At 47.6% G+C, this 23165-nt stretch overlaps 2 protein-coding genes across 3 annotated transcripts; one reads left to right on the top strand and one right to left on the bottom strand.

Moving 5' to 3' along the window:
• Positions 1 to 895: 895 nt before the first annotated feature.
• On the top strand, positions 896 to 5535 carry LOC119354357 (LRR receptor-like serine/threonine-protein kinase GSO1). Its single transcript, XM_037621088.1, has 2 exons — positions 896 to 4716; positions 4843 to 5535. Exons 1-2 carry the CDS (start codon positions 1284 to 1286, stop codon positions 5196 to 5198), a joined length of 3789 nt encoding a protein of 1262 aa, XP_037476985.1. The 5' UTR covers positions 896 to 1283; the 3' UTR covers positions 5199 to 5535.
• A 203-nt stretch (positions 5536 to 5738) lies between these two features.
• On the bottom strand, positions 5739 to 9139 carry LOC119354358. 2 transcript variants are annotated; one of them, XM_037621089.1, is made up of 3 exons: positions 8949 to 9139; positions 8278 to 8455; positions 5739 to 5968 (listed from the first exon to the last, which is right to left on the bottom strand). In XM_037621089.1, exons 1-2 carry the CDS (start codon positions 9037 to 9039, stop codon positions 8280 to 8282), a joined length of 267 nt encoding a protein of 88 aa, XP_037476986.1. In that variant the 5' UTR covers positions 9040 to 9139; the 3' UTR covers positions 5739 to 5968; positions 8278 to 8279. The 2 variants fall into 2 exon arrangements, with proteins under 2 accessions (XP_037476986.1, XP_037476987.1); XM_037621090.1 differs by having other exon boundaries at positions 5741 to 5968; positions 8318 to 8455; positions 8949 to 9135.
• Positions 9140 to 23165: the final 14026 nt, after the last annotated feature.

Here is a 23165-nt window from a genome sequence, read left to right as displayed (position 1 = left end):
TTTGTGGCCTAAAATCCTGCAAAATATTAGCTGTTGACAAAGTTTATAAATACATTTAGTATTCACCTGTGTAATCTTTTGGTAGTGATATATATAGTATGAATTAAAACCGTACGATGTATTTATGGAAAAGAAAAACAAGTCCTTTGTGGCACCACACACGGTCCATGTTTACATATAGTGTAGCGCACAACATGAAAGATGTTAAAACGAGAGACAAGATAGTGTACTGACTAGAGGCGCTCGGTCTTGGCAATGGCTGCGCGACAGCGCCGTTGCATGCGTGCGTAGCGTAGGCCTACCAGTCGGGAGGCGCTCGCTGCTAATTCCATTCGCTGCACGTCAACCTTAACCATTCCATTGGAGCCCGGACAGCGACAAAACCTCTCGACCCAAGCCACCCCACCCCACCTCGGCCCGACAAGTTAAAATCCACGGCCATGGCGACGGCGGATCCTGAACCGCATCGCCCATAAAAAAGGGAAAACTTTGTTTTTGCCACTATAACTTTTGCCCACTTTGCTTATGTCATTTTAAAATTTAACATTTCACTTTTAACACTCTTAGCTTTTGACAATATATCAATTTTGCCATTCAGTGGCAAAAGCAAAATTTTCAGAGTGGCAATTGTGATACATTGCAAAACCTAAGAGTGGCAAAAGTGAAATAAAAAATTATCATTTTTGCCATTGAGTGATATTTATGATGTATTGTCAAAAGTTAAGAGTGACAAAAGTAAAATATCAAATTCTAGAATGGCATAAGCAAAATGAGCAAATATTAGAGTGGCAAAAACAAAGTTGTCCCTAAAAGGGACGCCAACCACTCTCTTTCTACGAACTGCCTCCTCTCTCTCTCTGCCTTTCCTTGGCTTGGCCCCAGTCTACTCTGCTCTACTCACTCCGGTCCCACTGCCAAATCCCCTCGCCTCTCTCTCTCTCCCTCCAACCAAATTGCAATTGAGCTCTGAGCTCCTCCATTAGCCCATTCCCCGAGCAGAGCAGAGCAAGCGCAACAACTCCTTCTAGAGGTGGACGCGGTCGGCGCCATTCAATGCCATGCACTGACACGGCACAGAATACCGCCACCTCTTAACTCCCCTCTTTCTCCCTCCGCTTCCCAAGCACAGAGCGCGCGCGGGAACCCATGCATGCGCCCATGCACATATCCACCGCCGCCGCCCGGATGCATACGTGCGTGCGTGTGACGAAGGCGGCCGCTGCTCTCCTCCTCCGCTCCCCACAAGTCGACGCGTAGTGGTAGGCTGGCAGCAAGAAGCGCAGATGACGGGCGCAGGAGTAACGGCGCGGGCCGTGCGGCGGTTCTCCGTAATTCCGGCCGCGTGGCTGCTGCTGCTGGTTCTGTTTTCACGCGTGGCGGCGGCCGCGGGTGATGATGGCGACGTGCTGTTGGAGGTGAAGAGCGCGTTCGCGGAAGACCCGGAGGGAGTTTTGGAGGGCTGGTCCGGCGATGGCGGCGGCTCGTCGGACTTCTGTTCCTGGTCCGGCGTCACGTGCGACCCTGCGGGGCTCAGGGTGGCCGGCCTCAACCTGTCCGGCGCGGGGCTGGCCGGGCCGGTGCCCGGGGCGCTCGCGCGGCTCGACGCGCTCGAGGTCATCGACCTGTCGTCCAACCGCCTCACGGGCCCCATCCCGGCGGCTCTCGGGCGCCTCAGAAGGCTCCAGCTTCTCATGCTCTACTCCAACCAGCTCGCCGGCGGGATCCCGCCGTCGCTGGGCAGACTCGCCGCGCTCCAGGTGCTGCGCCTCGGCGACAACCTCGGCTTGTCGGGGCCAATCCCCAAAGCGCTCGGGGAGCTCCGGAACCTCACCGTCATCGGGCTCGCGTCGTGCAACCTCACCGGAGCGATACCGGGGGGCCTTGGGAGGCTCGCTGCGCTCACGGCCTTGAACCTGCAAGAGAACTCCTTGTCCGGGCCGATACCAGCGGACATCGGCGCCATGCCAAGCCTCCAGGCGCTTGCTCTCGCTGGGAATCAACTCACCGGCGAGATACCGCCGGAGCTTGGGAAGCTCTCCTACCTCCAGAAGCTCAACCTCGGGAACAATTCATTGGAGGGCGCCATACCGCCGGAGCTCGGAGCTCTGGGCGAGCTCCTCTACCTCAACCTCATGAACAACCGCCTCTCTGGGCGCGTGCCGCGCGCTCTCGCCGCGCTCTCTCGCGTGCACACGATTGACCTGTCCGGTAACATGCTCACTGGCGGGCTCCCCGCCGAGCTCGGCCGGCTGCCGCAGCTCAACTTCCTTGTGCTCGCCGACAACCACCTCAGCGGCCGCCTTCCGGGCAACATGTGCAGCGGCAGCAATGAAGCAGAGCCATCCACTAGCCTCGAGCACCTCCTGCTCTCCACCAACAACTTCACCGGGGAGATACCGGACGGGCTGTCGCGGTGCCGTGCGCTGACGCAGCTCGACCTGGCGAACAACAGCCTCTCTGGCGCCATCCCGCCGGGCCTCGGCGAGCTCGGGAACCTGACGGGTCTGCTGCTCAATAACAACAGCCTCTCAGGCGAGCTGCCGCCGGAGATCTTTAACCTCACTGAGCTCACTAGCCTTGCATTGTACCACAATCAGCTCACTGGCCAGCTGCCGGACGCCATCGGCAATCTCAAGAACCTCCAGGAACTGTACTTGTACGAGAACCAGTTCTCCGGCGAGATACCGGAGACCATCGGGGAGTGCTCGAGCTTGCAGATGATCGACTTCTTTGGGAACCAGTTCAACGGGAGCATACCGGCGTCCATCGGGAATCTGTCCGAGCTGATCTTTCTTCACCTCCGGCAGAACGAGCTGTCGGGCCTGATTCCGCCGGAGCTCGGCGACTGCCATCAGCTCCAGGTTCTCGACTTGGCGGACAATGCTCTGTCCGGTGAAATCCCGGCGACGTTTGAGAAGCTCGAATCGCTCCAGCAGTTCATGCTGTACAACAACTCGCTGTCCGGCGCAGTCCCGGATGGCATGTTTGAGTGCCGGAACATCACGAGGGTGAACATCGCGCACAACCGGCTCGGCGGCAGCCTCCTGCCGCTCTGCGGGTCGGCGAGCCTGCTATCGTTCGACGCCACAAACAACTCGTTCGAGGGCGGGATCCCGGCGCAGCTCGGGCGGTCATCGTCGCTCCAGCGCGTCCGCCTCGGGAGCAACGCCCTGTCCGGGCCGATCCCGCCGTCGCTGGGCGGCATCGCCGCGCTGACGCTGCTGGATGTGTCGAACAATGCGCTCACCGGCGTCATCCCGGACGCGCTCTCCCGGTGCACGCAGCTCAGCCACATCGTCCTCAATCACAACCGGCTGTCAGGCCCCGTGCCGGCCTGGCTGGGCACGCTGCCGCAGCTGGGGGAGCTGACGCTCTCCGCCAACGAATTCACCGGCGCATTGCCGGTCCAGCTCACCAAGTGCTCCAAGCTCCTCAAGCTGTCGCTCGACGGCAACCAGATCAATGGAACGGTGCCGCCTGAAATCGGCAGGTTGGCTTCTCTCAACGTGCTGAATCTGGCGCAGAACCAGCTCTCAGGTCCGGTACCGGCGACCCTGGCAAGACTGAGCAACCTGTATGAGCTGAACTTGTCGCAGAATCACCTGTCGGGCGGGATTCCACCTGACATCGGCAAGATGCAAGAGTTGCAGAGCTTGCTGGATTTGAGCAGCAACAATCTGGTGGGCATAATCCCTGCATCGATTGGGTCTCTCTCCAAGCTGGAAGATTTGAACCTCTCTCACAATGCTCTGGTGGGAACAGTGCCGTCGCAGCTCGCCAGGATGAGCAGTTTGGTGGAGCTGGACTTGTCTAGCAATCGGCTGGATGGTAGGCTGGGGGACGAGTTCTCCCGGTGGCCGCAGGACGCCTTCTCCGGCAATGCTGCGCTCTGCGGCAGCCATCTGAGAGGCTGCGGCAGCGGCCGGTCCACGATGCACTCCGCGTCGATCGCGCTGGTGTCCGCGGCGGTGACACTGACGATTGTGCTCCTAGTGATCGTGCTTGTGCTGATGGCAGTGCGGCGGCGCGGGCGGCACTCCGGGGAGGTGAACTGCACGGTGTTCTCGTCGACCCAGGGCAACACGAACCGGCAGCTGATTATCAAGGGCTCGGCGCGGCGGGAGTTCCGGTGGGATGCGATCATGGAGGCGACGGCGAACTTGAGCGACCAATTCGCCGTCGGCTCCGGGGGCTCGGGGACGGTGTACAGGGCAGAACTGCCCACCGGCGAGACGGTGGCCGTGAAGAGGTTCGTGCACGTGGACAGCGACATGCTGCTGCAGGACAAGAGCTTCGCGAGGGAGGTGAAGATCCTGGGCCGGGTGCGGCACCGCCACCTGGTGAAGCTCCTCGGGTTCGTCAGCCAAAGCGACCACGGCGGCAGCATGCTCATCTACGAATACATGGAGAACGGCAGCCTGTACGAATGGCTTCACGGCGGCGCCGGCGAGGGCAAGAAGCGGGTGCTGAGCTGGGACGCGCGGCTCAAGGTCGCGGCGGGCCTGGTGCAGGGCGTGGAGTACCTCCACCACGACTGCGTGCCGCGGGTGGTGCACAGGGACATCAAGTCCAGCAACGTTCTCCTGGACGGCGACATGGAGGCGCACCTCGGCGACTTCGGCCTGGCCAAGGCCATCGCCGAGAACCGCAACGGCGGCAAGGAGTGCACCGAGTCGGCCTCTCTCTTCGCCGGATCATACGGCTACATGGCACCAGGTACCTGACACTCAAATGGTTGACTTGCACGCACCTTATATTTGTGAACACTGACACTCAAATAGGTCTGCACATAGACCCCAGTCATATATCAACTGCTGACCATCTGCCTGCATGTTCGTGCAGAGTGTGCTTACAGCCTCAAGGCGACGGAGAAGAGCGACGTCTACAGCACGGGCATCGTGCTCATGGAGCTCGTCACCGGCCTCCTGCCCACGGACAAGACCTTCGGCGGCGACGTGGACTTGGTGCGATGGGTGCAGTCCCGGGTTGACGCGCCGTCGCCGGCCAGGGACCAGTTGTTCGACCCGGCGCTCAAGCCGCTGGCGCCGCGCGAGGAGTCGTCGATGGCGGAGGTCCTCGAGATGGCGCTCCGGTGCACCAGGCCGGCGCCAGGGGAGAGGCCGACGGCGCGCCAGATCTCTGATCTGCTGCTCCACGTTACGCTCGACTACTACCGAGCCGGCGAGCAGAAGCGCTAGGAACTTCTTCTTTTACATGTTTCTTGTTTCATCTAATTTGGGTTGGTTTTCTGGCATGAAAAGAGGCACCAAAAGTTGGGGTTTATTAGGAATAATATGAAGAACGGCAGCCTGTATGACTGGCTTCCATGAAGCTCCAGTGCATAGCGGGCGGATGACTAAAGCGTGTGAAAAATGTAGAGAGAGCAGGTACATGGAAGGAGTCTGCTAAGAGAGACTTGAAGGGTTGGAGTATCACCAAAGAGTTAGCTATGTACAGGGGTGCATGAAAACTTGCTATCCATGTACCAGAGCCATGAGTTGATTGCAAGATCTTATGAATTTCACCTCTAGCCTACCCCAACTTGTTTGTAACTAAAGGCTTTGTTGTTGTTGTTGTTGTTGGAGATTGTTTGTACCAGCGATGCAAATTTCTAAGAAACAAAAATAGTTCGAAAACAAAATTTGTCAGTCATCATTCCTGCTGACAATCAGAAGGATGATAAAACAAGAAGAAAGGATGAGGTAGATAAGTTGATCATTTGCTTTGCACAATCAACAGGTACCATAAGTCATCATTTGAACTTGAATAACGATGCTTCAGACAAGGTGATCAATCAGATTCAAGTACCATAAAAAGGTCTCCCGTACAAGTACAACCCAAGTACTGTGAAACATCAGTTTATTACACTACCGCAGATGAAATGCGGAGCCAGTTTTTCTGACCAAAGCAAACTGAAAAAACCCCGGTTGCCGCCAAACAAATTTGAACAGCTAATCGTCGTCTTCGTCTGTAGAAAATTTGAACAAAAGTCTATGAGCACAACAATATCAAATAGAGTATCATATAAGTAGCTTTTGATGTGCACAAAATTCTCAAGTTACATAGCACATGTTAGATTACTTGCGCGCACTATCAACCATGGTACAAACATTTATTCACTATGCAGCATTACAACTGTTGGTATCAAACATATTGAACTGCTCTGGTCATTTCTACAGGAAGAGTTCATACAGTCAGGCAGTTTCAAGAAGAAAAAAAACCAAGTCTCTTCATACTGATCTTCCAGGCCTCCACTAAAAGTCAGATGTCATGGTTATAACATATAATTTTGTGTTTAATTCCCACCTTACCAGCACTAGAAGATAAAGAAAGGCAAGAGACGAGACAAGCAAATGGAGATGCACTACATATATGTCATGTGTAGTTCAGTAAAGCTACAACTGGAGATTGGTCATATCACGTGCAGGCGGTGCAGCCATCTCTCTCTCTCTTTCTCCCTCTTTGCTTTAGCACCAAGTCAGTAAACAGTGTATAACTTGATAAAAAGGCAGTCACAAAATCAATCAAGTTTTGATCTGATATGTTCACAGATTTCTGTTTCATTATTTCACCCTAACATTTCCAGCATATTGCCTTGTTTCCGCATAATCTCCATTTCTCGATCCATGATTTTTTCCCTCCATATCTGAAATGATAGGAGGGAAACTACCACCTATCTGGTTGTTTTACCACCAAAAAAGGTAATGGCAATATTGATTCTTGTTACGGTATTCACTTTGTGGGTACATATGATAGGTATCTCATTACAGAGCAACAGCCGCACACGGCATACGGTGATTCATAGTAAATTATGCTCTAAAAAATGTGATGACTATTAGTTCTTTAATTGAAGTTTTATAGTAGTCAATAACTTAATAAAGACTGCAAAAAACAATAGTCCAGTAAGAATTAAAATGCATGCAAGGAGCAGAAATATTAAGCTTGAGAGTAGAAATTAAGGACTATCACAGGTGATGGCAGATATAATCAAGTTTTACGGCTTGATTAAACATAAGAAAAAAAAAGAAAACTGGAAATAAAATGGCTAACATATCAATGAAGCAAAATCTTCACAAATACACAATCAGGAGACAAGTTGAAACTTGCATATATGCATGCTAACACACTAGATTAGAATGAAAATCGAGATGGAAGGTAGCAGAGAGCAAAACCCACACCTCTGCAAGGTACTAATAGCCAGGGGGGTAGTAGTAAGGGTTATGTTTGTGCGTGTTTGGGGGGCCAGGGGGGCCAGGGGGGCTGACCACTTAATATGCTACTAGGGAGCAACAAAGGATATAGATCTGTTTAATGCATTACTGTCAGGGTCTCTAATATTTTTGTAAAGTACATAGATCTCTAACCCAACAGTGCATTGATTTATCCTATTTATTTGCTAGAAGCTTCTTATATGAAATAACGACTATGCACAGCATGTCCTATACAAGGACGAACATAGGTATATCCCCATCAGAAGAAATGAATTTAGGACTTAAAGTTATGCACTGGGCTCCATCTGGATAAGTTTCCAAAAACCCTCGCCCTCTGTGGTTCGCGGCTATCTACTAAATTCAGGTGAAAACAGTGAAGCGGGTTAGGTGAAATTGGATTTCGACAGAGGAGGCCTATAGTTTCAGGGAAAGTGATCTGGATGTTTCTCAGAAAGCTAGTTCAACCTACATCCCGGATGTCATATGAAAAAATCCCAGAGTTTTGAAACCCTTCGAATTCATATGCCATTCACAGTTTAAACAAGGGCAAGAGTGAATTTTGCGAATCTACCTCATAAGCTACCAACTTTCATTCGAAAAATCAACACAAAATCAAGAAAAGACCTCCATGTTTTAAGTAGTGATATGTGTATGCTGCTCAGTCATTCTGCAAATCTAGTACCATTACTGTGAGCAACACTGGTTGAATCAATAGTGCACAGTTTACCAAGCTGATTGGTAAAAAGATCACTAGTTCACCACAATAGATTTCATGAAGGCATATAAAGGCTATTACTGTGATAATGTAAGTATGTAACAATTCTTCAAACAGCACTAATCATCATCCTAAGAGCCCCTTGACCAACAACAATACTACTAGTATAAGGTTTCCGTGACAGAAAAGTGATGCCATGGACCCGTATTGAAGAATGTTTCGTAATGGCATAACTTTTGTGCAGATAAACCAAATATCATTTGCGCAAACATCGGTCAAAGTTTACCATAAAATTGTGCGCGCGCCTCGGGACTTATAAACAATTAAACATGGAAGGAGGGAGTAGCATACAATCAGGATTCCAAAATGTTGGGAGGAAATAAGCACAAACCAAAGTAGCGCTGCTCATTGGCGTGTTTCGCACGCTCAAGCATCTTGTCAAGGTCCACCTTTACCTTCTCATCAAACTTCACCAGTTGGTTTACAAACACAACACCCAGACCCATTCCCAGCACATGCTCCCAGGGATCTGAAACAAAAAGGGAAAATCACATGAGAAGGAATCAAACCTACAACTAGAACGTTACAAAGCCAGATAATAAAATCAAGGAAATGAGGGGATCAGAACAAAAGGAACTACTATTTCGACAGTATGTGTTCATAAATCAAGTCAAACAGTAAAATTGTGGTAACATACTGTAGTACTGCAACCGAAAATTACGCGAACTTTCTACAGAAAATCCTACCATTCGGTCTTGTCAAGGCCAAGGTAGTGACCGAATCCCAATCTAAGAACGTACTAAACATAAATCAAGAACCACACCCTAAATCTACCGCTATTACGGCCAACAAAGGCGCCCAGACCAACACATACTTGCAGGCATATAAAGGGTTACAGATCAGACGAAATAAGGAACCGGGACTGCCGATGGATGGCAGGATGCATCGTGAGGACAGATCAAGAAATCAACAAAGGAAAGGGGAAGGCGGATAGGGAGGGATGGATGGGAAAGGGGCTATACGGCGCATGTAGGGGAGCTTCCGGAGGGCGTTGGAGTACATCTGGGTGCCCAGCCCCAGCAGGGCACCGATGATGGTCGGCGTCGCCGGCATGTCGCTGCGCTCTCCTCTCGGGGTGGACCGGACGGCGTGGTTCGGGTTCGGGAGATGCTGGAACAAGAGGAGATGTGTACCTATTACTGACTGAATCTTGGTGGCTGGGGCAAAGAAGAGTGTGAGCGGAAAGAGAAGCCCATGGGCCGCCTCAATCCAGGAAGTTCGTGCACAAGAGGACACCTCTTTTCCTTCTACCCCTACAAATAACTCTTTTCCTTCTTTTTACCGGTATAACTAACTGATTCCGCAACCCGCCGTCTCACAAAAATCGTTTACGGCATCCCGAAAATAATTTTTGTAGGACACCGGACGCGCATCCAAAACAGATCCTACAACTAATACCGCATATTCAAACTTCTAGTTTGTACGGAAACATAGATCACCGGAGTTCATCAAACATAGCATAAGCCAATTCATCTACTACATAGCATAGGGGAGTTCAATACAAACCGAAATTAAACATCTACCGAAACTAAACGAAAAGCATACTACATCTACATCCACATTTGGCTTTCCTTCTACCCCTAAAAAAACTATTTTCCTTCTTTTTACCGGTATAACTAGCTGATTCTGCAACCCGCTGTCTCGCAAAAATCGTTTACGGCATCCCGAAAATGATTTTTTTAGGACACCGGACGCGCATCCAAAACAGATCCTACAACTAATACCGCATATTCAAACTTCTAGTTTGTACGGAAACATAGATCACCGGAGTTCATCAAACATAGCATAAGGCAGTTCATCTACTATATAGCATAGGGGAGTTCAATACAAGCCGATATTAAACATCTACCGAAACTAAACAGAAAGCATACTACATCTACATCCACATTTGGCTTTCCTTCTACCCCTAAAAAACTCGTTTCCTTCTTTTTACCGGTATAACTAGCTGATTCCGCAACTCGCCGTCTCGCAAAAATCGTTTACGGCATCCCGAAAATGATTTTTGTAGGACACCGGACGTGCATCCAAAACAGACCCTACAACTAATACCGCATATTCAAACTTCTAGTTTGTACGGAAACATAGATCATCAGAGTTCATCAAACATAGCATAAGGCAGTTCATCTACTACATAGCATAGGAGAGTTCAATACAAGCCGAAATTAAATATCTACCGAAACTAAACGGAAAGCATACTACATCTACATCCACATTTGGCAAATCCGCCCCCCTAAAAATCTATGAACGCGTCTGGACACAACCACCGGCGGCGTAAATTACCATCGGACAGCTACGCTCCTTGTATATAAACCCTTAAATCCACGCATGTCCATCATATAGCTCAAATTTATTACAATTCAACAATGCAACGAAGCAAACTAAATCACAATTCTACAATCCAGACATGCTATAATGAAATTAAATGTCTGGACCACGGCTGTCCGACGTGGTGAATCACTTGTCGGACGCCATTCGTGTCGCATGCTCTGTCATGGCCGCCATCCATGTCTTGTTCGCTGCTTCGATGCCCACTCTCGGTGTCCCGTACTCATTACGCGGGTTGATCTCCTTCTTATTTCCCTCAAGCCACTTCTTACCTTCAGCATCCAAGAGACTTGCGTTGACCAACATTATTCTCGACTCGTTGATGTCTCGAGCAAGTTGCAACCTCTCCTTCTCAAGCTCTATTGATCCAAAAATCTGGGCCTTCTCGATCTCCCATTTGACACACGTCTATTTCTTCTCCAACTCTATCTTCTTCCTCTTAATTTGCAACTTGTGGTTCGCCCTCTCTCGGTCCCAATCCGTTCTCTCTTTTTCGCATTCAACATGACTTTGTACATCTCCTCTTTCTTCTCCTCCCTCGTGAAAAAATGCTTGGCTACATGGTGCACATTTTTGTCGCCGCAGCATCACGGGTGGCTCTACCCTTCTCCCACTTGTTTCCCATCACTTGCCAGTTATTCATTGACACGGTAGCTCAGCCATTCTCCCCAACAACTTCTTCTGCTTTGTCATCCAATACAATGGATTGGTTTGGAGCTTGAGCCATCAATTTCCTTCAACATCTCGTTGCCGGTTTTGAGATCTTTCACAAGTTGTATCCACTTTAGTTTGCCATTCAATTTCATCCAATGATGGCGAAAACCAAATGGCTTCTTTTCAGTTTGTTGGTACAAATTAATCATGAGAATGTAACATAAAAAACTAGGAAAGCAAATTATGGCAAAACGAAGCAATTCAACTTACATGGCTTGTGACTACAATCCCACATTGATTCTATTGTAGCACGAAAGCATAGTGGCCAACAAACTTGTTTACGTTGTCTTGGATGGTGGACCATCTATGTTGGAGATAGGTCACATTGCGGGGTGGTATTGATAGGTTGCGGCTCCACGTATTCCTTGTGTTCATGATAGTGCTTGTCGATATTCTCCCAATGCAGGTTGCCCTTTTGCTCTATGACACATATAGGGTCCATGCTTGTGGCCAACCAAGATTCAACCAATAAAATATCCTCAAATGTTGTGAATGTCAGACATCTTGCCTTGGGTATCTTTGCCTTCTTTTTCTTGGTAGTGCCCGATGTTCCCCCAACATCAAACATAGGACAATTTGGACCCCCCCCCAGGTCATATTCCATAGGGTCCATAAGCTCTTGACCCTCATTGATCATGTCCAACATGATATTATCATAAAATGATCATGATTCCAAACAAACCAAGGACATATGCAACTAATTGGTGTAATGACATATGAAACTAATTGATATAATGACATAGCAAATAATGAATGAAGCGATACAAAATGGATCAAAAAAAGTATCATGTCTTGCCGGGACATTTTGTGGAACAAGACCTGGATAGAACAAGTGTCGGTGCTGCCCACTTGTCTGCACCCATTGCAGTTGCGACGAGTCGCATACCATCTCGGCCACCTCCATTTGCCTAAATCTGTCTGCAATCACCCATCCGGACACTAGATCATCGTCGATCGCGGGTGGAGCGGGTGGTGGCTTTCCCCGTTGGTGCCAGGCCAGACGCGCGGGGGACGACTAGGCGTGGGAGAAGGGACAGATCCTCCTTGGTGTCCACAACCTCCTTCGCCGCTAGCCCGCTCATGTTGCTTCCTTCGTTGCTCCCTTCGGGCAACGTTCTCCGCCTTGCAGCTCACCCCCATAGACGACACCGATGCATCATCCATGCTGGCAGCGGGGGACGAGGTACTTGAGGTCGACATCTAGGGCGGTGGCGTGGATGGGGGAGGAAGGGTGGAGGACGGAGACGACTCGAACACGGGAAATGAAGGACAGACGCATGAGGAGGGCGGTGGGTATGTTGGACTTGGTCAATTTGGTGGAATATGAGGTGGGCCTGGTCTATCTGGTCTAACATGGCAGATGCATCGGGGTGTGTCCAAGCTGGCCCATATATGTCGAAGATATGAGGGGTGTCGGTCTGCCCAAACGTATAGGGCCGGTTTTGAGGAGCCTATCTGGGTCACGATTTTGTGACCGGTCACTCACCTGACCGTCCGGTCAGACGTATAGATGGCATTTGAGGAGCCCGACTATGGTTGCTCTAAGAGCATCTTCAATCAGATCCATTGCAATACGAAGAAGCTATTGAACACATTGACCATGAGCGATTCTTTTAGAAACGTTCTCTGGCACGTTTAGTTTTCATGTGTAAATCTTAAAGCAACAGACGTGGCAATCCATGCACCCTCATACACCATCTAGAATGAATTTCATGTGTAACGATGGCAACCTAAGATTAGCATGGCAATTTGGCATGTTCAACCTGTTGTAGTATGGCAACTCCTGTGTAGCATGGCAATTGAGCATGCTGCAGCATGTCAACTTCACTAACATGTGAGCAAAATTTTCCTTTTTAGCAACAAAATTCTTTATGTTGCATCACGACAATATGAATTTTGATCCATATCCAATAAAGATGCCCTTGTGATTTTTTGGATCAAGTTTAGCTAATTGAGATTTCTTGTTGAGAATGAAACACCCATTTCTGAATACAATAAAGTATTTAATGGAGTCTTTAGTCCTGAGTTTATATGGAGTCTTGTTTTTGAGCATGCAGAGATAGAGCCGGTTCGATGCATGACACACGGTATTGATGGCTTCAACCCAAAGCTTTAAGGAGGTTTATATTCATTGAGTGTATGGTACTTTTCATCTCTATGGGTGCCACTTCCTCTCTATCACACCATTTTGTTGAGGGGTGTGTGATGTGGCATACTAATGTCTGATCCCCTCATCACTAAAGAAATCATCCATTGTGTAATTCTTGAACTCGGTGTCATTTCCATATTTAAATCTACTGTTGTTGTTTCATCTTTACTCCTGAGAAAGAACACTCATGTATATCTTGTATGGTCATCAACAACGACAAGGCAAAACCTCCTCCCTCCCAAACTATCATAAGATGGATGATCCCGAGCTCGAGCTGAAGCTTGCTCGGGTCATGGAGGACATGGCGACGGTGTGTGCGGACTAGCCTTACATGGCGGCGCTGAGGGAAGGAGAGGGGTGGAAGTGGTCGAGTGTAGCGACCAGACCTCAAACGGTCCAATCTCTGAGCTCAGGTGTCATCCCTGGATCAGTAATGCTGACACCACACAGTACTTAAAGGATTTATAACAGAGTAGCAATCACACACTTATTACATCGAGTGTCTCCAAAGAGAGCTTATTACAATAAATATGGCTTAAGGCCATCTAATAACGATAACAGCGAAAGGCTTGGAAGATAAGTGAGTCCATCAACTCCAACGACATCACTAAGTATAGAACCACGACCTAAAAGCACCTTAATCGTCGTCTGAATAGTCTGCAACATTAACGTTGCAGCCCGAAACGGGTCAGCACATGGAATATACTGGCAATGTAACACATAGAGAGCAATGAAAGAAATAGGCTATACTACATGCATATTTGGCTGATGGAAAGCTCTATGGTTACAGTTTTGCGTAAAGCCAATTTTTCCCTACTGCAAAGAAATAAATTTTATTTAACTATCATGGTAGTTGTTAAACATTGAGAATGGTTGACAGCATTCTCAATCCCAATTAAGCATCATCAAAAACCCAACAAAATTGATTTTAGAGTAACATGATGAGATTCACATGATAATCCAGGTACTAGATACTCAAGATGTCCATAACCGGGGACACGGCTAACCATGATTAGTTTATACACTCTGCAGAGGTTTGCGCACTTTTCCCCACAAGACTCGATCTTCTCCGTTGGGATTCTCGCACTACATGTTGTTTGAGAAACGGATGACCTAGACATAGTCTTTCAGAAGCGCTAGCACCTTACGATCGGCTAGACCGTTACACCTACTTTCCCCTACATCTGCTAGTCTACCACTTTAAGAGTTCGCACGACTTACTCAAACATGCTAGAGCCCGTAGTAGCTTGTGGCTGCACACGAAAGTTTCTAGCATGAATAATCTCATGATCCCTTTGAGCCTGGGTGGCGGTCCAAAAGAAAACAAGCAATCGCTGGAATACCCAGGTGCCTCAATCCACCCAGATGTGTATTTAAGTTGCCACCTTAGATAAACCTTTTAATTTAACAATGTCACATATGTCATGGATTTCACTCACCCAATCCACGTCTACTAGCATAGCATGGCATAATAAGCAAACGTAGAAGTAACTCCCAAAGGTTTGATAATAACAGGTAATAGGTACTGCCTCAACTACTTCCCAAACCCATAATTTAATTAGATCCTAATCATGCAATGTGTGAGGGTTGATCTAATGCAATAAAACTGGGTAATTGGAAGTATGATCAAAGTGTTACTTGCCTTGCTGATGATCCGCAAAACCTAGCGATTCGAAGTAGCAAGCGGCGCACTCCGGGTACTCTATTGCAAACAAACAAGCATACAATGAGTACTCAACTAATGCACAGGTAAAACTCAAATAAGAGATCTAACCAGAAATTTCAACTTATGAACTCCGGTTGGCAAAAAGAATCAAATCGAACGAAGCAACGAAAGACAAACGGCAAAAGAAACAAGCTTCATTTACTATTCTGGATCTAGGGCAATTTTTACAGTGGCAAAAACTTGTTTGAGTTGGTTAAACGGAAAGAGGGTTTCGAGACGAAACTCCAGGCGCTTGAATCGCCTGATTCCAATAAACGAGCGAAAAGTTATACTAGAACGAAAAACGGATCAGGAATCGCGATCAGAAAAATCGCGGAATTAATCCGAGAAAAAGAAAACAACGAACAGATTAACGAACGGACGTTCGTTAACTGGATCTAAATGAAGAACGTGTTCGTTAAAACGAACGAGCGAACGCTCGCCAAATAACTAAACTAAAAAAACCGATCTATCTAAAAAACGAATCTAAAAAAACCAAAAAAACAGGTGAAAACCTAACAGTTTTCTAAAAAAACCAGTGGCTCGACCTCATCGGCGGCGAACTCCGGCGGCGGCGGGGCGGCGGCGGCGCGGCAGCGGCTACAAGCGGTGGCGGCTAGGGTTTGGGCGTGGGGCGCGAAGCGGCTGGGCTGGCTGAGGCGGCCTGGGGCGCGGCTATTTAAAGCCCCGGCCAGGCGGAGTCCTGGCCGGTTATGGTCCAAAGTCGGTTCGGATTTTTTTAAATAGTTACACTCAGAAAAAACAAAAGGAATACTAAACGGACTCCAAAAATCTCGAAATAAATTTTCCCCGGCTTCTAAAATCAAGCCGCACAGGATGAACATTTATTTGGGCCTAAATGCAATTTTGAAAAACACGCATTTTTCCTAAATTCGAATAAAATAGCAAATAAAACCAAAATATAATCTTATTTGATTTTTTTATTAAATCCTCAATATTTCTTTATTTTGGGAAAATCATTTTATTCTCTCTCTCATATTTTTGTAATAGAAATAATTGAAGATAAAATAAATAAAATCAAATGATCCTATTTTCAAAATTTGAGAAAACTCAAATATGAAAATAGTGAAATCCCCAACTCTCTCAGAGGGTCCTTGAGTTGCGTAGAATTTCTAGGATCAGCCAAAATGCAATAAAATATGATATGCAAAGATGATATAGTGTATAACATTCCAAATTGAAAATTTGGGATGTTACATCGAGGGAGGTTAGGGCTAGGTCTAGGATAGGTTAAATAGGGGCTAGGGACGCTAGACGACCGTCAAATCGATGAGCTCGTCGACATGGTGCCCTGGATGTGCGCCATACAAAGGAGGACGACTCTCCTTTTGCCGGTGGGCTTGATGGGCCTGAAGGAGCAAGTGGGCTGGCCGGTTGGAGGGAAGAAAGGCCCAGGTTATGGAGGGGTTCTGCCCTTTTATTTTCTTTCTCCTTCTGTTTATCAAATAAACATCTAGTAAAAAAGGAAAAGGCTAGATAAAAAGAGGATGAACTAGAGAGAAATAAAAATATGTCTAGACTCCTGGAATTATGCCCTACTTAATAAAATTGGTTTGGACATTTTTAGAGGTAGAGAAATAAAACAAGTTTGAATTAAATTCAAACTTGAGGCATTTTTTAATCTAACCAAAACTTGAGGCATTTTTTAATCTAACCAAATTAAATTCATACTTAATAAAATTGGTTTGGACATTTTTTAATCTAACCAAGCATGAAATTTGGCAGAGAGGTTTAGGACATGGAGTAAGATTGTTAGGTCAGAAATTGAACATTTATGGAGGAGGGCAAGATGGCACTTGCAAAAAGAAAGAAAGAGAAGGAAGGAGAGGTGGTGATGCATGGATCACACATGGGGCATGCAACAAAATTTCATGCATGAATAGCACAATGCACATGCTGATTATGAGAATGCAAAATGACATCAGCACAATGCAACACTTGATATGACCATGATGCAACATATGATGGCATAAAGAAAAATAACAAGAAAAGACAATGTCGGATTCTGGGCTCCGCAGACCCTCGATAGATTTGAACTCTGGGGTGCGTGCGAAGAACTCGACCTCCTCGGTCTGCCTACTCACCCCTCTCATGGCTTAGCTCGATGAACTAGAAAGAAATGGGACAGAGCAGTTTACCCAGGTTCGGGCCACCTTGCGGTGTAAAACCCTACTCCTACTTTGTGGTGGGTTAGCCTCGAGGTAGGCTGAGGATGAAGTAGTACAGTGGAAGAACAACCTTAGGAGGCGTGTTCTTGAGCTGGTGAGGAAGAGGATGATCTGAATGATCCTTCCGTCCATCCCCTTGTATGGTGGTGGCTAGGCTATCTTTATAGTGGCCTTGGTCCTCTTCCCCCGAAATGTAGGCGGGAAGGGATCCCACAACGGCCAAATTCGAAGGGAGACAACTAGTATATCTTATCCTGAGGAAAGGTGATCTTTGCCTGCAAAGCTTATGGTCGTGACGCCGTGGTGGGCTCGGTGATGACCTCCGTCCTGCCATCCTGGCGGTCTTGGTCTTGTTGGATGAGAATGGAAACCTTTGGTTGATTCCTCGGGACTCCGTGCCTGTGCTTGCCTCCTTAGCACCAAAGAGGAAACTGTTGTACCGCGCCCACTGGCGCTCGCCTGGCCTTGGTCGTCATGGCTTGCGTCATCCGAACCTCACGAGGTGGAGGCTTGCATAGAGATCTCTGCTCCTCAGGAGCCATCCCGAGGAGCACTACAAAAAAATAAACTTGTGTGATGATACGTGTTTGTCACAGTAGGTCATGTTTTCTGTCATGCATGTACATCCATGACGAATTTATGACAGAATCAAGATAGTCATACCTGTGCTGTTGTAGAAGTGTTCCATGACATTACCAAAATTATCATCACAGAAGTGTTCACTTCCACGATGATAAATGCCGTGTCTTGGAAGTGCTTTCATCAAGGGTGACCGACACGTGGCATCCACCGTAACGGGTCGCCGTTAAGCTATCGGGTCCGGTTTTGGATCCCATAACCCGCTAACAGCCACGACCAATGACGATTTTCCATGTGTAAAATTCTCATTGGCCGACGGAACCACATGTCAGCTCCGCGTTGGCACATGTGTCACTCATCCAATGGGCGAGATGCGCCTATGATATGTTGACATGTGGACCGGCCTAAAAGTGGCCCATAAAGATTAAATGGGCTGGCCCAACTAAAAGCCCACAAGATTTTGCAGATCATAATGGGCCGGCCTAGCTAAAGGCCCACGAGATTTCGGCGACCATAATGGGCCGGCCCAGCTAAAGGCCCACAAGATTTTGAGGACACTAGTGGGCCAGCCCGTTAACAGGCTGCCATGTTTTGGGCCAAATACCGGCCCATATTTGATCCGGTCCATTAACAGCCTGCCACGTTCCGGGCCTAATAAAGGCCCATATGAGATCCGGTCCATTAAAAGCCTACCATATTTTGGGCCAAATTACGTCCCAGATCAGACCCGACCCTTTAAGAGGCTTTGGGCTAAATTATGGCCCATATCAGATTTGGCCCATCAACTGGACGCTATGCTTCCGGACCCACTTGCTAAAGGCCCATTTAGTAATTCGGCCTGATATTAGTTTCGGCCTATTAAAGGCCTATTTAACATTTCGGCCCTATATTTATTTCGGCCTGTTAAAAGCCCGCCATATAGTTGGGCCTAACTACAGCCCGGTTTGCATCCGACCTGCTCACAACCGATAATCTGATTGGGCCAAACAAGGACCGAGACAATTTTGGCCTGTTAATGACCCGTGATGTGATTGGCACAATAATGGGCCAGGGTCTATTTCAGCCTGCTGCCGGCCCATGAGCTGTTCGGCTTCGGGCCCAACCTACTTTTTAGCCTCCTAAAAGCCCATTGAGTTTTCTTGTGAAAATAGGACCGGCAGTTTACTCGGCCTATTAGAGGTCCGAATCTACTAGTGGGCTAGTTTACATTTAGGCCTGTTAACGGACCGACTATGTAGTGATTTGCATGACGACCCGATTATGTACAGTAATTTTACGGTTTGGCCGGTTTATTGCGAAGAAAGGATATATATACAGTAAAATAACTGCAACATCATGAATAAGAAAAACCTAGACTATACAATAAAGAAATCACGACATATTACATCCACTGGGCATCAAAGTTTGTCACTATGATAATAAAGCACAACCAGACAGAAGATTACATACACTGGGCATCAAAGATCACCACTAGTGCAAATAAACATGCTGAGAAAATAATATACAAAACCGACAGCACTTCAATAGAGTTCAAGAAAGGTTAGCCCTGGTTGGGAGCTGCAACACAATACGTTGAGCAAGCTGATGAGACTACGCTTGTTTGACACTTATATCCTCCTCACTCTGAAAGATAAACAAGCAGACAGATGACAAGTTTTGCACATATAAGTATCAGTGCTGATAATTCATCACATTTCTTACGGACGAATAAAGTGACACCGTTTAAAATAGCATTAACACAATATGGTATTGTTCAGGTTAAGACATGGCAGGAAATGACATTGTGAAGGAGTTGGCAACTTCACGACACCACTAGATTACAAATCAAGAACTCATAAGAACCAATGGTTAGTGTGCTGTCAATTTATCCCATTTCAGATTGGCAAATAAAGAGACGGTTTAAATAATAGTAGAATGATATGACATTGTTCATAGTTAAGACATTGCAGAATATGACATTGTGTTGTAGTGGGTAGGTTCACCACACCACTGGATTACGGATCAAGAACAGAAGCATACATGCAGTGCAAAAGAAGATCACTTGCTCTGTATAGTTTAATTTACATGGTATGAAGAAGGAACTTGGTTGTGCAACTGAAAACTTAAATTGAGAAGGACAAACTTTTGTTTATGAACTACATAATAAACTTTAAACATGCAATTTGATGCAAACACCAAAAATAAACAGCTTTTGCAGTCGTGCCTAACCAAATATACACAACAAAGTTTGAAGGCTTGAGAAGGACAAACTTACATTATTGGTGAAGACAGGCTCTATAAAGCCCTTGTCCATGCTGATGGGGGGGGGGGGGCAATTCAAGAAGTTTACCACAAAATCTTCTTCATAAGCATTGCCTTTATTCTACATTTTGTTAAGAGTAAATATAGATGTGATAATACAAGAAAAATGGAGAATATTTAAGATAAGATTAAGAGTGATGCTACATAACCAAGTAGCTATAAATTTAAGTACAACGATACAGGCAAAAGGTACATCCAAGAGCAATGCAGAGTTAAACTTCTTCAGGACCATTGGTGTTATCCAACCTTATGGTAAGAGTAAATATAGATCCGATGTGTAGAAAATGGAGGGTGTCAGTGTCAAAACCGGTAGATCTAGGGTAGGGGGTCCCGAACTGTGCGTCTAAGGATTGATGGTAACAGGAGACAGGGGACACGATGTTTACCCAGGTTCAGGCCCTCTTTATGTAGGTAAAACCCTACTTCCTGCTTGATTGACTTTGATGAGTATAGGGGTTACAAGAGTTGATCTACCACGAGATCATAATGGCTAAACCCTAGATGTCTAGCCTATATGATTATGATTGAGATTGCCTCTACGGACTAAACCCTCCAGTTTATATAAACACCGGAGGGGGCTAGGGTTGTACATAGTCGGTTTACAGAAAAAGAAATCTTCATATCCGCACGCTAAGCTTGCCTTCCACGCCAAGGAGAGTCCCATCTGGACACGGGAAAGAGCCTTCCATCTTGTATCTTCATGGTCCGTCAGTCCGGCCCATGTCACATAGCCCGGACGCTTGAGGACCCAGTAATCCGGGACTCCCTTAGTAGTCCCCGAACTAGTCTTCAATGACGACGTGTCCGGCGTGCAAGTTGTCTTCGGCATTGCAAGGCGGGTTCCTCCATCGAATACTTCAAAGCATCCGAACCGAGGGGCCATATTCGGCCCTTACATCTCCGATCTTGGTAAAGTGAATTCTTTGAACAACTTGGTTTTCATTAAATGTCGCACCCTTCGGCTTCTGTGCTTCCGCCGCCTTAGCTTCCACGTGACAAACGAATACGAAGGGCCCAAACATTTTTATAGATAACCCCTCGACAGCGTACATAAGGTGTCTATTTAAGGAGATCAAATCTCAGATACCATTCCACGCCAAGCGAGAATTCTTCGAACTTGCCTCAAGGAACCACGCAACCATGGCTAGCGCTCCTAGTTCTTCCTCCCACCCCTACGACCCTCAAAAAGGTGATTGGGAGAGCCGCTCTATATCCCAACTGGCCAAGCTCCAGGTGGAGGGCTATCTCCCCCTGCAGATCTAGTCCCCGTCCGGGCAGGATTAACATCCTTTACTGGCGAGGCCCTGGTAGAAAATTTCCCGAATCCCTCAGAAGGGGAGCGAGTGTGCTTCGTGTCTTTTCTTTTGAGAGGTGTTGGATTTCCAATCCATCCTTTCCTCCAAGGTCTCCTGGAGTACTATGGCCTTCAACTGCACAATCTTATGCCGGGCTCCATTCTGCACATCGCGGGTTTTGTCGCTCTTTGCGAGCTGTTCCTAGGCTGTGAGGCCCATTTTGAGCTATGGAGGAAACTTTTATGCCTCGTACCTCGCTCCCAAAAGGGATCCATATTCAAGGTGGGCAGCACCGAAGTATGGGGCATAGCCAGGACAGGATATCTGTCCGGCACTCCGAAAAAGGCATCGGAGGAGTGGCCCTTGGAGTGGTTTTATATTGAAGACGTCATCCTCTCGGACCCAATCCGATGTGGCCTACCTGAATTTTCCCATGGCCTGCTAAGGAAACGCCACAGCTGGCGCCCTCGGAGCCCCGAGGAGGAAGAAAGTGCTGAAGTCAAGAAGTTAATGGACAGGATAAAGGTACTCGCTTAGTCCGGACTATCCATAATTGAAGTCATGGCGATTTCCATAATGTGCGGTGTCCAACCACTCCAATCTAGAGGACTCCCCATGTGGAACTACAACGGGGAGGATGATACATCCCGCTATGGGCGCAAGGGTCCGGATAACTTTACCGCCCTGGCCGCCATGTTGGCTGACCTTTATAAAGGGGAGAAAGAAGAATTCACTCGCCTCAAGTGCTGAGATGGCTTTTCCATGTACAACCCCCTAGCTGGGTAAGCTTTCAACCCAACACCTCACTCAATCTTCTTCCCGAGTTGCAATTAGTCAATCTTAACCCAACCATTTTTACTAGGAATGGAGGAAGGTCACTGCGGGGATCTACAGCACCGCTCTACAGCCGGAGGACCATATCCAGGACCTGGATCTGGGATTCGAGGAGGATCCGGATATATCCATGGAGCTTAAGGAGGGGGTCTTTTATCAGGTGAGCTACGATGGCACGGAAGTGGCCATCGAAGCCGATTACCCTGGCCTTCTTCCATCTTCCCATGTAAGTGCCCAGGGAGCATCTCCTCCAAAAGAGCTTTCCCATTGTGCCTCACCCACTGCACTGTCTCATGCTTCAAAGGGGCGACGCTCATCTCGCCATGCTGCATCGGGATCGTCCCTTAAAAAGGGGACGCTGACACAAGGTGGGTCTTCAAAAAGAAAGGCGGACAGCGATACTTCCAAGCCCCCACTGAGGGAGTCCTGGACTATGGGGTCCTCGGGCGTCCGGCCTGTTATCTATTGGGCCAGACTGATGGGCTGTGAAGATATGAAGGCCAAAGACTGTACCTATGTCCGGATTGGACTCTCCTTGGCGTGGAAGGCAAGTTTGGCGACCGACTACGAAGATTCCTTCTTATGTAACCGACTCTATGTAAACCCTAGATCTCCTCGGTGTCTATATAAACCGGAGGGGATAGTCCGGAAAGGATATATTCATTACCATAGTCATACATGCTAGGCTTCTAGGGTTTAGCTATTATGATCTCGTGGTAGATCAACTCTTGTAACACCCATATTCATCAATATCAATCAAGCAGGATGTAGGGTATTACCTCCATAGAGAGGGCCCGAACCTGGGTAAACATTGTGTCCCCTGTCTCTTGTTACCATCGATCCTAGACGCACAGTTCGGGACCCCCTACCCGAGATCCACCGGTTTTGACACCGACATTGGTGCATTCATTGAGAGTTCCACTATGCCGTCGACGAAAGGTTCGATGGCCCCTTCAATCGTCTATAGCGATGCTATCCAAGGAGAAACCTTCCTCCCGCGATAGATTTTCGTGTTCGGCGGTTTCGTACTGCAGGCCAACTCGCTCGGCCATCTGGAGCAGATCGATAGCTACGCCCCTGGCCACCAG

The sequence above is a fragment of the Triticum dicoccoides genome, chromosome 2A (genome assembly GCF_002162155.2).
Source record: "Triticum dicoccoides isolate Atlit2015 ecotype Zavitan chromosome 2A, WEW_v2.0, whole genome shotgun sequence".
Classification (NCBI taxonomy): Eukaryota; Viridiplantae; Streptophyta; class Magnoliopsida; order Poales; family Poaceae; genus Triticum; species Triticum dicoccoides.
This window is presented reverse-complemented; position numbering and strand designations above follow the sequence as displayed.

What these genes read in the sequence shown, in the direction of transcription:
- LOC119354357 (XM_037621088.1), top strand. Translation starts at nt 1,284, where the DNA reads ATGACGGGCGCAGGAGTAACGGCGCGGGCCGTGCGGCGGTTCTCCGTA. An exon ending in ATACGGCTACATGGCACCAG is followed by an intron (nt 4,717 to 4,842) that starts GTACCTGACACT and finishes ATGTTCGTGCAG; the next exon opens with AGTGTGCTTACAGCCTCAAG.
- LOC119354358 (XM_037621089.1), bottom strand. Translation starts at nt 9,039, where the DNA reads ATGCCGGCGACGCCGACCATCATCGGTGCCCTGCTGGGGCTGGGCACC. An exon ending in GAAGCTCCCCTACATGCGCC is followed by an intron (nt 8,456 to 8,948) that starts GTATAGCCCCTT and finishes TTTTTGTTTCAG; the next exon opens with ATCCCTGGGAGCATGTGCTG.